The 13,581-nt window shown below is 48.5% G+C and overlaps 1 protein-coding gene across 1 annotated transcript in view; it reads right to left on the minus strand.

The window, feature by feature from the left end:
- Positions 1-881: 881 nt before the first annotated feature.
- MOCOS (molybdenum cofactor sulfurase) overlaps positions 882-13,581 on the minus strand; it is a 197,891-nt gene continuing 185,191 nt past the window's right edge. The window contains exons 12-15 of the mRNA XM_015420757.1: positions 11,682-11,787; positions 10,800-10,926; positions 6,520-6,624; positions 882-1,079 (exon numbers count right to left, since the gene is read on the minus strand). Coding sequence (XP_015276243.1) covers positions 939-1,079; positions 6,520-6,624; positions 10,800-10,926; positions 11,682-11,787 — 479 coding nt within the window. The 3' untranslated portion in view covers positions 882-938. The remainder of the gene's footprint in view (positions 1,080-6,519; positions 6,625-10,799; positions 10,927-11,681; positions 11,788-13,581) is intronic.

The raw sequence follows: 13,581 nt of genomic DNA on the forward strand, positions 1-13,581 counted from the left end.
CCCCTCTGACTCCTCGGGAGATGACAGCTTGCTCCCATCAGCGCCCAAGCCTGTAACCCCCCACACCTGGTCCTGCGGCAGCCGATGAGGTACAGGTGCAACTGGGAAGCCTGCCTGACTCACCTCCGTGGGTGGCTCGGCTGAGGGAGTGGCTCCGCAGGGACTTATCCACCTGCTGCCGGGATGCACACTGGCAGGGAAGGCGAGCGCCAAATCCTGAGCACTAGCACGAGTGGCGCCGCCGCCACAAGAAGCACGGCCAGAGGGCTGCATAGCTCCTACTCGGGATCAGGCTCCCCGTGGAAGCAACAAGTCACCTCCGTGTGGACCTTGCACCCACTTCCGGCTCCTGTTCTCAGACCCCGCTCTTGTTCGGATCTCCTGGCTTCCTGACCCCTGCTTCGGACGACCACTCTCTCGGACTCGCAATTTGGCTCTCACTCCGACTTTCCTGGCTACGACCTCGGACCAGACCGGACTCCTGCCTCTCAGCCCAGCCCAGCCCAGCCCGTGACAGTTGTTCAGTCACATGATAACTTCAAGCCAGCAAATGCAAGAGCTTAAAAAACCAGTCCATCCTCTTTACTTACAGGGGAATCTCACCACTGTGCATCCAGCACATTATTATTCTTCTCTTTGAGCACCTGAAATGGATAGCAATTTCATGGAGTGTTTGCAGTTTCCACACTCACCATTCTTTACCGTCCATGCCTTCCCCTTGCCCAACTTTATGCCGTCAGCTGAAAATCCAAGTCAAGCAGTTAACCATTTCAACCCATCCACAACTTTTCATTTACTATTTAACATAATCCCTCTGTGCCATCTTGTTCCCAGGCCAAATGAATTGACAATAAAGATTTGGAAGAATTATATAGCTTTATTAGCCCCAATTAGTGACTCAGACTGCAAAGGCACATCAGAATAGATGTGACCTGAAGTCACCCTGATTGTTGCTCTTCAGGGGACAGTGAATGTGCGATGTTCTTCTCCACTGCAAGTACTTGAGATCCCACTGACAAGGTACTCAGAATGGAAAGTGGTCTTTCAGGATGATTCATCAGGTAGATTCCAAAGTTAGTCTGGAAAAGAAAACAACCTTAGAATATTTATAACGTCAAATATCCAACAGACTGCACAATCATGATGATGTAACAACTACATGATTTTTTGATGGAGAAACAGAATTCCAATATTATATCATCTCAGGGTAGTAAAAAACAGATAAAAACATTGGTGCCATTTGGAGGCCTGGAACCTTTTTTCCTGTTGAGTTCATCTTTCGTGTACTGTGGAATCATAGGGCTCTTCTGCATTCTCATTTTCCTCGCTTGTGTGTCCCTATTGCTTTGTTGTTGTTTTTTCTTTTCTGCATGTGTTTTGCTCCCTCTACTGGTCAACTTGCTATTACATCGCGGTATGTCTGGAATAAAAAACTACAGTTTAAATCTGCAGGGAAATATGCCAGGCATACAGCAATGTAATATCGAATTGACCACTAAAGGAAGCAAAACGTGCGGAAAAGAAAAGAAAAAAACCAAAGTAATGGGGCCACACAAATGCAGAAGATGAGAATGTGGAACAGCCTGCAGTGACTGCACAGAATGCAGTGCTGGTCTCTGAACACCGCGTCCTGAGTATCTCCACTTTAATTTTACATAATTTTGGGTTTTTTAAAAAAATGTGTTTCATGTGTTTGCAGAAAACTCAAAGGGTGGCTACATAAAGAAGATTCTAATGGTGGGGTCCGAATGTCAGGGCCTCTTTGACTTGCAAAAATGTCAACAGATTATGCCCATTTGCTTCTCACAATTTATACCTATCTCAGGAACTAGATTTTCTCACGATACAGCCTGAATTGTGTAAGGTGCAGAGCTGTCAAATCAAGAATAGATGAAGCATTGCTTTACGTTAAAATGTCTTCCTTCCAGGGAGTCAAATGACCATTCCAGTATCTTCACTTACATGGCGTGTTTGAGGTTCATGTGTAGAGAGAGAGAGAGAAAGAATGCAAGGAAGTGTTCAAAAAGAGATTTAAATTGTGAATTATTCAACGTTAGGAAGTCAGCAAGTGGTCTTCCCAAGCTTTTGTTTTCATGAATGTTTTAGCGTCACCTGCAGAAGACAAATTGCCAAGTGCTTTATTGGCAGAGCTCATGATACTTCCATTGCTTCTTTAATGAGTTTGCAAGGAAGGCCAACGGGGGCCCAGAGCCACAGTGAGCACAAAAGACGGGATCCCTCCGTGGGCTGTGGGGGGCTCAGCCAAGCACGGCCTGGAAAATGGGCATGGCCTGAATCAGAAGAGCTGGCCTACTGACATCCACCCGTATTCTAAATATCCTTTGATACTGTGCCTTGCAGAGTTATTGCCACCCACTGGACTCAGCTGGGGGCTGATGCCACATGTTTGGCTTTTCCGCAAGAGAGGGAGGGCAGGCAGGGTTGCCTCAGTGCTTTAGTTCTCGTGGCCCTTTCTTACACGACCAGGGAAATGCTGATCGCCACTTTGGGGTCAGGAAGCAATTTTTCTCCAGGCTGGTTTGGCTGGGGATCCTGGAGTCATCTTCTGGGCGTGGAACAGCAGCCACTGGGGGCGTATGGGGGGAGGTATTTGTGAATCTCCTGCACTGTGTAGGGGGCTGTACTAGATGACTCTGGAGGTCCCTTCCAACTCTATGATTCTATGACACTATGAACTATAGTTCCTCCCCATTTGGGACGAAATCACAGTAGCTCCCCCCCCCCCCCCCCGGCCCCAGAAACAACATTTGACCAAAACCTTACCATCAATCTTTTTCTGTTTCTGTATTGTTTGCATATTGATGGCATAAAAACCACGCAACGAAAAAACTGCAGTAAAAGAAACTGATGGACTCATGAAGACCAGCAATTGAAAAAATGAGTGAAACAAAGACGTTTACGCCAACAAGGTGCAAAACCAAAAAGATGAGGAAAAGAGAAAGTTCACACAGCTTTAAGCTCAATGAGATTTACTCCTGAGTAAACGTAGCATAGCATTGCATTGCACACCTATTTCCTTGCTGACTTCAAGGGCATTTTAACTACCCAGAAGAATCTGAAAACTAAGCAGGATGCTGTGCTGTGAGCCGTGATGTCAGCAGGGTGGGTGCGCTATCAGCTCCCTCATCACTCTTAATCAAAGGCAGGAACCAAGTACCATGCTGCTTCTGCAACCGAAGCATGCGCCGTGGCAAAGCCCTCTGCTGGATACACCCACATAAACCCTCGCAAGGACACTGGGAGAGGCTGCTACTCATCTGCGGTGCTGAAGATAATGTCACATTAAAGTGCCCTTTTAAGGGCATAGTTACGTGTGTAGAAAGATGTGGGCTTGACTACATCAGCGGGGTGAGATGGACATGGTAACGGTGGGATTTAGATATTATCCAGTACCAATGAGGCCTGGGCAAAATAAAAGGCTGGTATAGAAGAAGGAGGAGGAGGAGGAGGAGATTGGGTTTATACCCCGCCCTTCACTACCCAAGGGAGTCTCAGAGCGGCTTACAAACTCTCCTTTCCCTTCCCCTCCCCACAACAGACACCCTGGGAGGGAGGTGGGGCTGAGAGAGCTCTGACAGAAATGGCTCTTTTTCAAGGACAGCTCTTATCAGAACTACGGGTTGCCCAAGGTCACACCAGCAGCCGCATGTGGAGGAGTGGGGAATCAAACCCGGTTCTCCCAGATTAGAGTCCGCGCACTTAACCACTACAACCTACAGGCATTTTGATTTTGGTTTTGCTGGCAAAGCTTTAAAAGGGGAGTGGATGAATTCATGGATGACGGGGCTATCAATGGCTACTAGCCATGCTGGCTCTCTACTCCCTCCAGGGCCAGAGGTGGAATGCGTCTTTGTACCCGTGGCTGGGGAGCAGGGGAGGGGGCGTGCTGTTGCAGCCCTCCTGTTTGTGGGCATCCCAGAAGCAGCTGGTCGGCTGGACTTGATGGGCCTTTGGTCCAATCCAGCACAGTTTTCCTCATGTTATGTTCTTATTTAAAAATATGTAGGCTGAGCAACCAGGAAAATGGGCAGAATTGGCGGTTCAGAAGCTAGCTTCAGAGACCACATCACTGGAAGAACCAGGCAGAAGGATACTGAGGCTGGTTTCCAAGGCTCTGAATCCTAACAATCTAGTATCAAGGTTGTCAGGGAGCTCAAGTAGAAACGCAAAGTACCCTGGAGGGCATCTGGTAATCCACATCATCCTACGAAAGCTAAGCAGGATTCGACCACATATGAGTTGTTCAGCATGTGGAAAAATGGCCTTCTGTGTGAGCTCGGGGACACCAAGTTCTTCTTTTGTCCACGCCAAGCCAAGCATGGCGACCCAAAATTCTTCATGAAGGAATATCATCTAGACCACCATTTCATTTGGGTAGCTGTGTTGGTCAACAGTAGAAGAGTGAGATTCAGGTCGGGTATAAGCTTTGACTCTCAAAAGCTTATATCAGAGCTGCCAGATATCTGATGAAGGGAGTTTTGACTCTCAAAGGTCCTTTCCGCACTTGGAACTCTTCCCTGGTTTTATCAGAGTTCAACTCACGACACAATACCTTGCATTTAGCCCTGGTTGTAACAGCATCCGTTTATCCCAGGACAAGTGAGGGGCGAAACCGGGGTGACTTCAATGTAATGTGGAAACAAAAAATACCCCGAGATAATTACGGGGGTGAACTCGAGTGTGGTGTAGAATGTAGGTTTGGGGACAGGGCTGAACCAGGATTTAAGGTCTAGTGCGGAATCACCCAAATGCTTAGATCTTGGAAATATGGTTGTCTTTAAGGAGCTACTGGGCTCAAATCTCACTCACATAGACCACAAACAGTTATACCCTAAAAGCTCCAAGAATGCAATCCTGTGGGGTTTTCCCCCCTAAGTGGTTTATGAAAAGAGAGTGGCACGGTTGTGTCTCCACCCAGCCAGATGCACTTGTGGATTTCATCCAGTTCCATTCAATTCTGCAACTGATTAAGGGACACCCTTGATGACTGACTTATGACCCAACTGGTGACCCTTATGAACAAAAAGGGGAAACAAACTTAACCCTGAAAACTAGGATCAAGAACCTGAAAAGGTAAGTCAAACTGAGTAGAGGGCCAGCAATTAGAACTTAATCTATAAATAATATGTACAAATACATGTATTTAATATGTTGTCGAAGGCTTTCACGGCTGGAGTTCATTGGTTGCTGTAGATTTTCCGGGTTGTATGGCCGTGGTCTTGGCATTGTAGGACCTGACGTTTGGGGTGGCCGCAGTCTTGGCATTGTAGGACCTGACATTTCGCCAGTAGCTGAGACTGGCATCCTCAGAGGTATAACACAGAAAGAGGGAGTCCTCTCTGTGTCAATACATGTATTTATTTGTAAAGAATAAAAGACACATAGGGGCCCAATCACACCTCATGAAAAAATTCAAAAATCATATAGACACAAAAGCCAATGGACTTGACCTGACGTGTTTTGGCTTGTTAGGTCCTCCTTCAGAGATCAAACACAATGAGGAACAAATTGGCTTATACCACAATACATCATACAATACAATTATACAGCATGGATACATGCTGTACATATGTGTATATATGATTCTGGAATTTTTACATGAGGTGTGATTGGGCCCCTATATGTTTTTTATTCTTTACAAATAAATACATGTATTTTTACGTATTATTTATAGATTACGTTTTAATTGTTGGTCCTCTACTCAGTTTGACTTACCTTTTCGGGTTCTTGACCCAACAGATGACCCCACCATTCGCTAGTTAAAACAGTCCCCGGGGAATCTAAAGTTTTTGCTATAATCTCCCAGCAGGCTCAGGATTTATGGGTGTCCACCTCATGCCTCAAAGCTCAGCAGGCACTTGAGGTTGAGAAGGAAAGCCTAAGCTAACCCAGGGAGTCGGATGCAGCAGAAGCTGCCTTGAAATTCACGGGGAGCGTCCACTGAAGGACTGGCTGACTGCTGAGTCACTCCTATGCATAATGGACGAGGTTGGTCAGCCTGCGATGCAGGGGGCGGAGCCTGAGAACGAGGGCAGAGCTGGCCTCCGAGTGGCGTATGAGGGAGCCAATGGTGAAGCTCCAGGGGCCCAACTAAACAGAAAACAGGCTGCCCCCGTGCTCCCTGAGAATGTAGCCCAGAGACCCTGAAAAGGAGGCCAAGGTCTGAACATTCCTTTCAGGAGCTCTATATCCTCTCAGGAAACCACAGCTGAGAGGACGCTAGGGAGAGGGGATGTTAGAAGGAAAGAGGAACTTGCTGTATGCTGATGTTTCGCATCACTGCTTGGACATCTGTAAATACTGTCTTCCCTGGGACAGCACAGGAGAGAAATATAATTAGAACTGTGCTGCTGCTGCTTCTTTTTTGTGGACGATGATGATTTAAATTGGGCAAGGCTGTAGGTGATCCATCACAGGAGGGAAAGGGGGCACAAGGGAAAGGGGGCTACTACAACATCTAGTCACTCTTCTCCCCGCCACAGGATATTTTAAGCTGACCTTTCTATTTTTGGTAGAAGCCAGACTCTGAAGAAATTCCTTGTTGCGTTGTCCGGTTTGCTGATCGATACAGATAACGAGACATCTGTGGCATGGCCCCATAACCTGAAATTTCCACAGAAAAGGGCTCTCAGTTCAATTGTTTGCATGACTCACCGTCTCCTGCCTCAGCACAGGAGTCAAACGTCATTGCCAACTACTGCCACAATATCTCCAGCACCAAGCACGCTTTGAATGGTTTCTGCTCAGTCTTTTCCCAGCAAGAAGTCTAGTAGATCAAGGGTCCCCCATTTTTTTGAGGTGGCGGGCACCTCTGGGATTCTGACACAGCCTGGTGGGTGCAGGCACAAAATGGCTACCGTGGAAGGTGGAGTCAACCACAAAATGGCTGCCACAGCTTATCTTCAGTGGCCAAGTGAAGATGCTTGTGCTGTGGTGGCTGCTGCTACCAAAGCAATGTTTTTTAAAAGCTGCACAGCCAATCAAATCTCTAGTGGCCAATCAAAATCCTTGCTGGGCAAAAGCCCCCCCCCACACACACACATTTTCTAAAAACACTGGTGAGTGCCAGGAAATGTGTTTACCTGTAGCAGAGCAATGGATGGCCAGTAATTCAACAGTTGGCATGCATTCTAGGGTTTCTTATCTCTGCGCCACAGAAGAAGAAGAAGAAGAGGAGATTGGATTTATACCCCGCCCTTCACTACCCAAAGGTGTCTCAGAGCGGTTTACAAACTCCTTTCCCTTCTCCTCTCCACAACAGACACCCTGTGAGGTAGGTTGGGCTGAGAGAGCTCTGACAGAAACTGCTCTTTTTCAAGGTGATGTTCCTCTGGGACAAATTCAAGAACCAGACGAACAACAGTGGCAACATTAAAGGCATAAATGGGTGGAAAGGTATGATGGATAGGTATCAATTCTAACGTTCATGGATGTGATGGAGTAAGTTTTCTTGACAATAGCATCAATCTTCTGTACCACACGGTCGGGAGGAGTGGACTGTTGAACAGGTTGTTTGGACTTAGAAGAGGAATGAACTATCATCGAGTTCGGTGGAGGCTGACTGAACAAGAATTTTCCAGAAGATTCTTGAACTTTATAAAGGCCATCATACCATCTCGATATCGAAGTGACAGAGGCAGGATGTTCCCAAGACTCCTTGAGGACCAAAAGCTGGTCCAGAAGTAGCGGGAGAATTGTCGAAGGTGGCAAATCCGCTTGCACTAACCTATGAATGACATTGGTCACTGCAGGAGTTTCAGTAGAACTTTGCACTTGAAGAGCTGTAGCCATACGCATAACAAGCTCTAAATAGGCTTTTGGGCCCTCGATGGGAGAGATGGAACCCGAATGACGGGTCTCGTCTTCGATAGGAAGGATATCAGGGTCAAGATCACCAGACACAGAATGGTCAGATACCGAGACTGGAGAAGGTGATCAAAGCGGTTGAGAGACATCAATAGGTGTTTGGTCATGAGCAGAAGGGCGATACCGAGGTTCTAATGGAGAAAGCTTCGGGGCATCCGCTGACATCAATACATCTGGAGGCTGATCAAGCCCCAGAGAATGGACCGAGGCTACCGGGTGGGACCGCCTGGAATAGGACAAAGTTGGCCGGCTTCTGTAGCAGTCAGTCTATCTAAACCAGTCATAACGATCTCGGCAAGGGGTAGAAGACCTGGAGTAAGAGCGAGGGTAATACACTCTACAGTGCCTAACATCCGGAGACCAGGATCTATAATCGGATGCCGATCTCGATGGTAATGGTGCGGTCTGTGAGTATAGCGGGACCTCGACTTGGATTGACTTAGCATGAAATGCTCCCTGTCATCCAAAAGGTAGATAGGCATATGGGAGTCTCGGGAATGAGATCAAGCACCACGATGAGAGGAAGAGCGCTGGACAAGCGACTTTGAACACTGACCCGTTGGAATACGCCCTGACGGTGAGGACAAGGTAGGCGGTGGCGGCAGAGGCTGAAGGCTAGGCTGATGTGAAGGCAGGGCTGCAGAAGATACCACTGGAGTCGATGTCGAGAGACCAGAGATCACCACGGGATCGAGCTTCGGAGCCAACGTTGACGTCGAGGGCTTCAATTTCAGCTTGGATGGGGGGTTTTCTTCGTGCTTTTTAGACGTATGTTTTAAGGGTTTTGCATTGTCGAAGTGTTTGTGCGGAGCAGAAGACTGGGATGCGACTGAAGACATCATAGGGCGCAAAGCGGCCTCAAGGAGAGACATTCAAAGCCGGGTCGCCCTATTTCTCCGTGCCTGATGGGTGAAGTTTGCGCAATGGGGACAGGAATCAACCCTGTGAAGCTCGCCCAGACAAAACAAACAAAGATCGTGGCCATCGTTGGATGGAAGTTTGGCTGGGCAACAGCAACACTTCTTTAAAAATTTTGTGCATCCCATACAAACACCTCCTCGGCCAAAAGGGGGGGCGTGCGCGGAGGAAACGAAAGTGAGGAAAAAATAGTAAAAGACTTTTTCCCCCCAGGAGAAATAAGACAAAATAATGAGAAGAAATCAGAAGAGGAGTACTCAGCTGAGGCGATTTGAAGAGCTACCCTAGCAAGGTGTGAACACGAAAGCGGTCGAAGAAGAACTGAGTGGGAGGCGGCTCTCTCCCCCGCTCCAGGCATGCGCCAAAAAAGGTTCCTGAGGCAAGCTCTAGAAGGTTCTCTGATCGAGGTCATGTGCAGGCGCCCAACCCCTGTGTGGGACTGCACAGAGACCATGACGAAGATCTGTGGGTTGCCCAAGGTCATCCAGCAGGTGCAAGTGGAGGAGTGGGGAATCAAACCCAGTTCTCCCAGATTAGAGTCTGCGCACTTAACCACTACACCAAACAGAAGGTGACAACTATATTAGGTAATAATTTTGGATAAAACCCCCAACTACACCCCGCTCTGCAACACGCCCTCTGTTCCTCCAAGCAAAATATATTCATCAGTCGAAGGGCTCCTCTTAATACATTTTAAAATTGGAAGTGTTTAGTTAGTTTGCCTCTCCTTTGAAATGGAAAAGAGTAGAAAGGCTGCGGAGCCAAAGGTAGTTTTTCTTTTGTGAAAAATTTTCCACAAAGAAGAAATTTCCCATCTCCTTAAATAAATGACAGGCACCTGATCAAAGCATGCTGTGGCCCACATAAGGAGAAAGACAGCAAATCTCTTAGCGCTGTTCTGCCACTACAAGAGGGAGCTCAGGACCTCCTGGTATTAGCAGGCAGGACCGGAGGGGCCTGTGGCTGCACTGATGGAACCAACGTCCCCGGCACCATCAGGCAGGGGAGGAGTGTCAGTTACTAGACAGTAACCATTTACAATCCAACACGGGGGCACTAGAAGAAGAAGAGTCGGTTTTGATACCCCGTTGTCTCTACCCAAAGGAGTCTCAGAGCGGCTTATAATCACCTTCCTTCCTCTCCCTACAACAGCCCCCTTGTGAGATAGGTGGGGCTGAGAGAGTTCAGAGGGAGCTGTGACTGACCCAAGGTCACCCAGTTGGCTGCATGTGGAGGAGGGGGGGGGGAACCAAACTCAGTTCTCCAGATTAGAGTCTGCCGCTCTTAACCACTAAGCCAAACTGGCTCACTAGTCCCGAATTCAGCCACACTGGATGCCACACTGAATGCCACGTGGACTTTTAAAATATATCATTTTATTAAAGTGCACCAGAATTTAAAATGTCAAATTGAGACTATCAGATGCAAGCTTGTAAATTACAATAACGTTTACTGTATAATTGGCATAGAATTGGTAGGTACAGGGAGAGGGATATTTATTGCTGCCAGCAAGAACCGCCTCCTGGGCTCCACCTTCATGCTAGGCACACACGTGCTGTGGGTGGGAGCTGAGCCCTGGCCGCACATCGTTCCCCTCCCCACCAGGTTGCCCCCAGCAGTGGCTTCACTGCCTCGGCAGAAGAAGAGGATGAGGAGGAGGAGGAGGAGGAGATTGGATTTATACCCCGCCCTTCACTACCTGAAGGAGTCTCAGAGCGGCTTACAATCTCCCTTCCCTTCCCCTCCCCACAACAGACACCCTGTGAGGTGGGTGGGGCTGAGGGAGCTCTTTCCAGAACTGCTCCTGAGAGAACAGCTCAGAGAGAACTTGTGACTGACCCAAGGTCACACCAGTAGCTGCATGTGGAGGAGGAGTGGGGAATCAAACCCGGTTCTCCCCGATTAGAGTCCGCGCTCCTAACCATTGCACCAAGCTAGCCCCGCCTCCAACGGCTCTCTTTTCTCACCACGGTGCAGCTGCAGTTATTTTGTACCTTGAAGCGCAGGCTGCTGATTGCCACCTCGTCCCACTGGTCTTCCTCGAACGGCTCATTTGTGCTAATAACAATGTTGGCGCGGAAGCGGTGGATGAGCTTCTGGAGGGGAAGTGACTCACCTAGTCTGTTCCACGGAGCCAGAGAAGAAGAACAAATGTGCTAATATTAACTCAAACGTGCTATTTACTCACTTGCAATTTGAGGGTACTTGGCACAAGGGAAGATCTCTGTTGCATTTAACACCCTTTGTGCGCCTGAAGCTGCCTGGCACTGAATCAGATCGCTGGTCCATCAAGGTCCGCGCCAGGCCTCCCAGTCTCCAGGTGGGGCTGCACAGCCCATCGCTCTGAAGCCCAGGATGGGGGTCTGAAGCAAGATGGGGGAATGCTCCTTCCATCTGTCCCTGTGCACGAGCTACAGTCATCAGGCAGCCATCGCTTGGCTCTCCCACCACTCAGGGTGGCCCATCTGGCACTGACCAGAGCCCCCGGGCCTTTTCCATCGGGGCTCCAGCTCTGTGGAGGGGGGCTCCCTGAGGAGGTGCGCCCCCCACCCTCCAGAGGTCTCCCAGAGGTGCTGCAAGGCCTGCTTGTATGGAGGCGGTGTTGAACGGCCGGCATCTTTAAAGTGGGCAAGATTTGGGGCTTGCTATTTTCGGTTTAAACCGAAATATTCGGTTTAAATCGAAAATGGCTAAACCCAAAGTCCCATCCCATAAACTGGACACAAAGCCAGAGATAGAACCCACAGAATTAAGAACTCCCAAGGTCTGGCTAGCTGGTGCGTTTACTATAAGCAAGACATTATAGTTTCTCTCTACCCTCAAAACTCCTCTTTTTGACTGTGATTTTAGAAGATTTTAGAAGAGGAAGCCCTTACCTGGCTGTGATCTGATCACTGAGTTGTAAAACACTTGTTTGATTTATCAGGAGATATTGTGCTTCATTTACCAAAGAGAGTGAGGCAGCCACGGCAGGCGTTTCTCCTGAAATACATCCAGCACAAGGAGATAGTTAGGAATGGCAAGCAAAACGGAAGAAATCAGATCTTCTTCTGGGGTCCATGGTGGAATAGATGTGATTTGGGCTACAGGTTCAGTGCTTACCTGTGTAAACATTCCATGCATGTGCAGTCATATTTAAATATCCTTACCTCACGCTGCTGCCTGTTTGAGCCTAGCAATAGCATCCCAGTAATCAGCCGCTCAGGCAGGCAGCTGCTGACATATAAATGTCACGCATATGGCAAATGCATGTAGATGCCACTGGGCATGTATGGAACACTTACATGGGAAAGCACTTAAACTGGTTGTTGCACCACATCTGTCCCAGCCTTTAGAGTCATCGCTCTGCTTTTCTCTCTCTCTTTAGCCTCCCCCCACCCACCCCCAACCTCACCTCCTAAGCAGAATCAGCCAAGGAGAGAATGACGCAGTAACACCAAATTGGGAGCCAAACTATGCTATGCATTACATTTTCTAACGAGCCAGGTTTGGGTTCCCAGGATCCAATTCACTTTCTCTGCAGCTGCATAGCAGCTCAGGACCATCTGCGAGTGGAAGAGGGGGTCCTGACCCACCCCCTCCAATGTGCCACTTTTCCAAACCAAATGGTCCTGGGGTGTTATTTGTCCCATTTTGGAGATGCAAATGGGGCAAACAATGCCCTGGACCAGATTCATTAGAAAATGTAACCCATAGTTTGGACCTGGAAAAGGCTGCTGGTAGCTCTTCCTTTCCCACGTGTCTGTGACTGCGATGCTCTCCAGATTTCTCTGCTGGAAGGCGAAGCACAGTACTCCTGGTAGTGGTGGCAAAAAATGCCATCAAGTCGCAGCTGACTTATGGTCACCCTGTAGGGTTCTCAAGGTAAGAGAGGTTCAGATGGGGCTTGCTATTGCCTGCCTCTGCATCACAACCCTGGTATTTCTTGGAGGTCTCCCATTCAGGGGTCATTTCCTGCGGGAGTGCACAGGAGAGGAGCTCCGGCAGTAAGAAGCCCAGGGGGCGGGCACATGCAACAAGCCCCGCCCCCTGCTCCCAGCAGCCCTCAGTTGGGCCATGGGGAGCAAGAAGCAGCCAGGTAAGCTGCAGAGTCCCCCCCCCGGCCCGCCTTCAGGTACAAGCTCTCCCTCCTCTGTGAGGGCAGATCTGAGTGTTCCCCTTCCCCCCATAGCTAGCAATCCAAAACAGTCCAGTGGCACCTTTAAGACCAAGTTTTATTCAGGTACAAGCTCTCCCTCCTCTGCCAGGACAGATCTGCACGTCCCCTCCCTCAATAGCTAGCAATCCAAAACAGTCGAGTGGAGCCTGAGCGGTGGATGTTGCCTTCTGACACACTTCTGGTGATGTCAGGGGGTGTGGCATATGCAAATCAGTTATGCTAATGAGCTCCTGCACCTCTTTTTCTACGAAATGACCCCTGCTCCCATCCAAGTACCAACCAGGGCTGACCCTGCTTAGCTTCCGAGATCTGATAGGATTGGGCTCCATAGCACAGTCATTTAGAGTATCTAGAAACTCAATCTCTTTTTCTCGACTAGAACACATATTGTCCCAATCAATGTGCGGGTAGTTAAAATAGGTTAAAACCACCTATTACAACACAGTGTTTTTGTCTAGCTGCTTTCTTTAATTCATTCATCATTTTATAATCCTCCTCTATCTTTTGATCTGGTGGGCGATAACAAACTCCCAGTGTTAAGTTTCCTTTTGGCCCCCCTATTTCAACCCATAGAACTTCCAGAAGCGAATCCAATTCGCCTCTCAATCTTTCTGGAC

Source organism: Gekko japonicus, unplaced genomic scaffold (genome assembly GCF_001447785.1).
Source record: "Gekko japonicus isolate JY-2015 unplaced genomic scaffold, Gekko_japonicus_V1.1 scaffold438, whole genome shotgun sequence".
NCBI classification, from domain to species: domain Eukaryota; kingdom Metazoa; phylum Chordata; class Lepidosauria; order Squamata; family Gekkonidae; genus Gekko; species Gekko japonicus.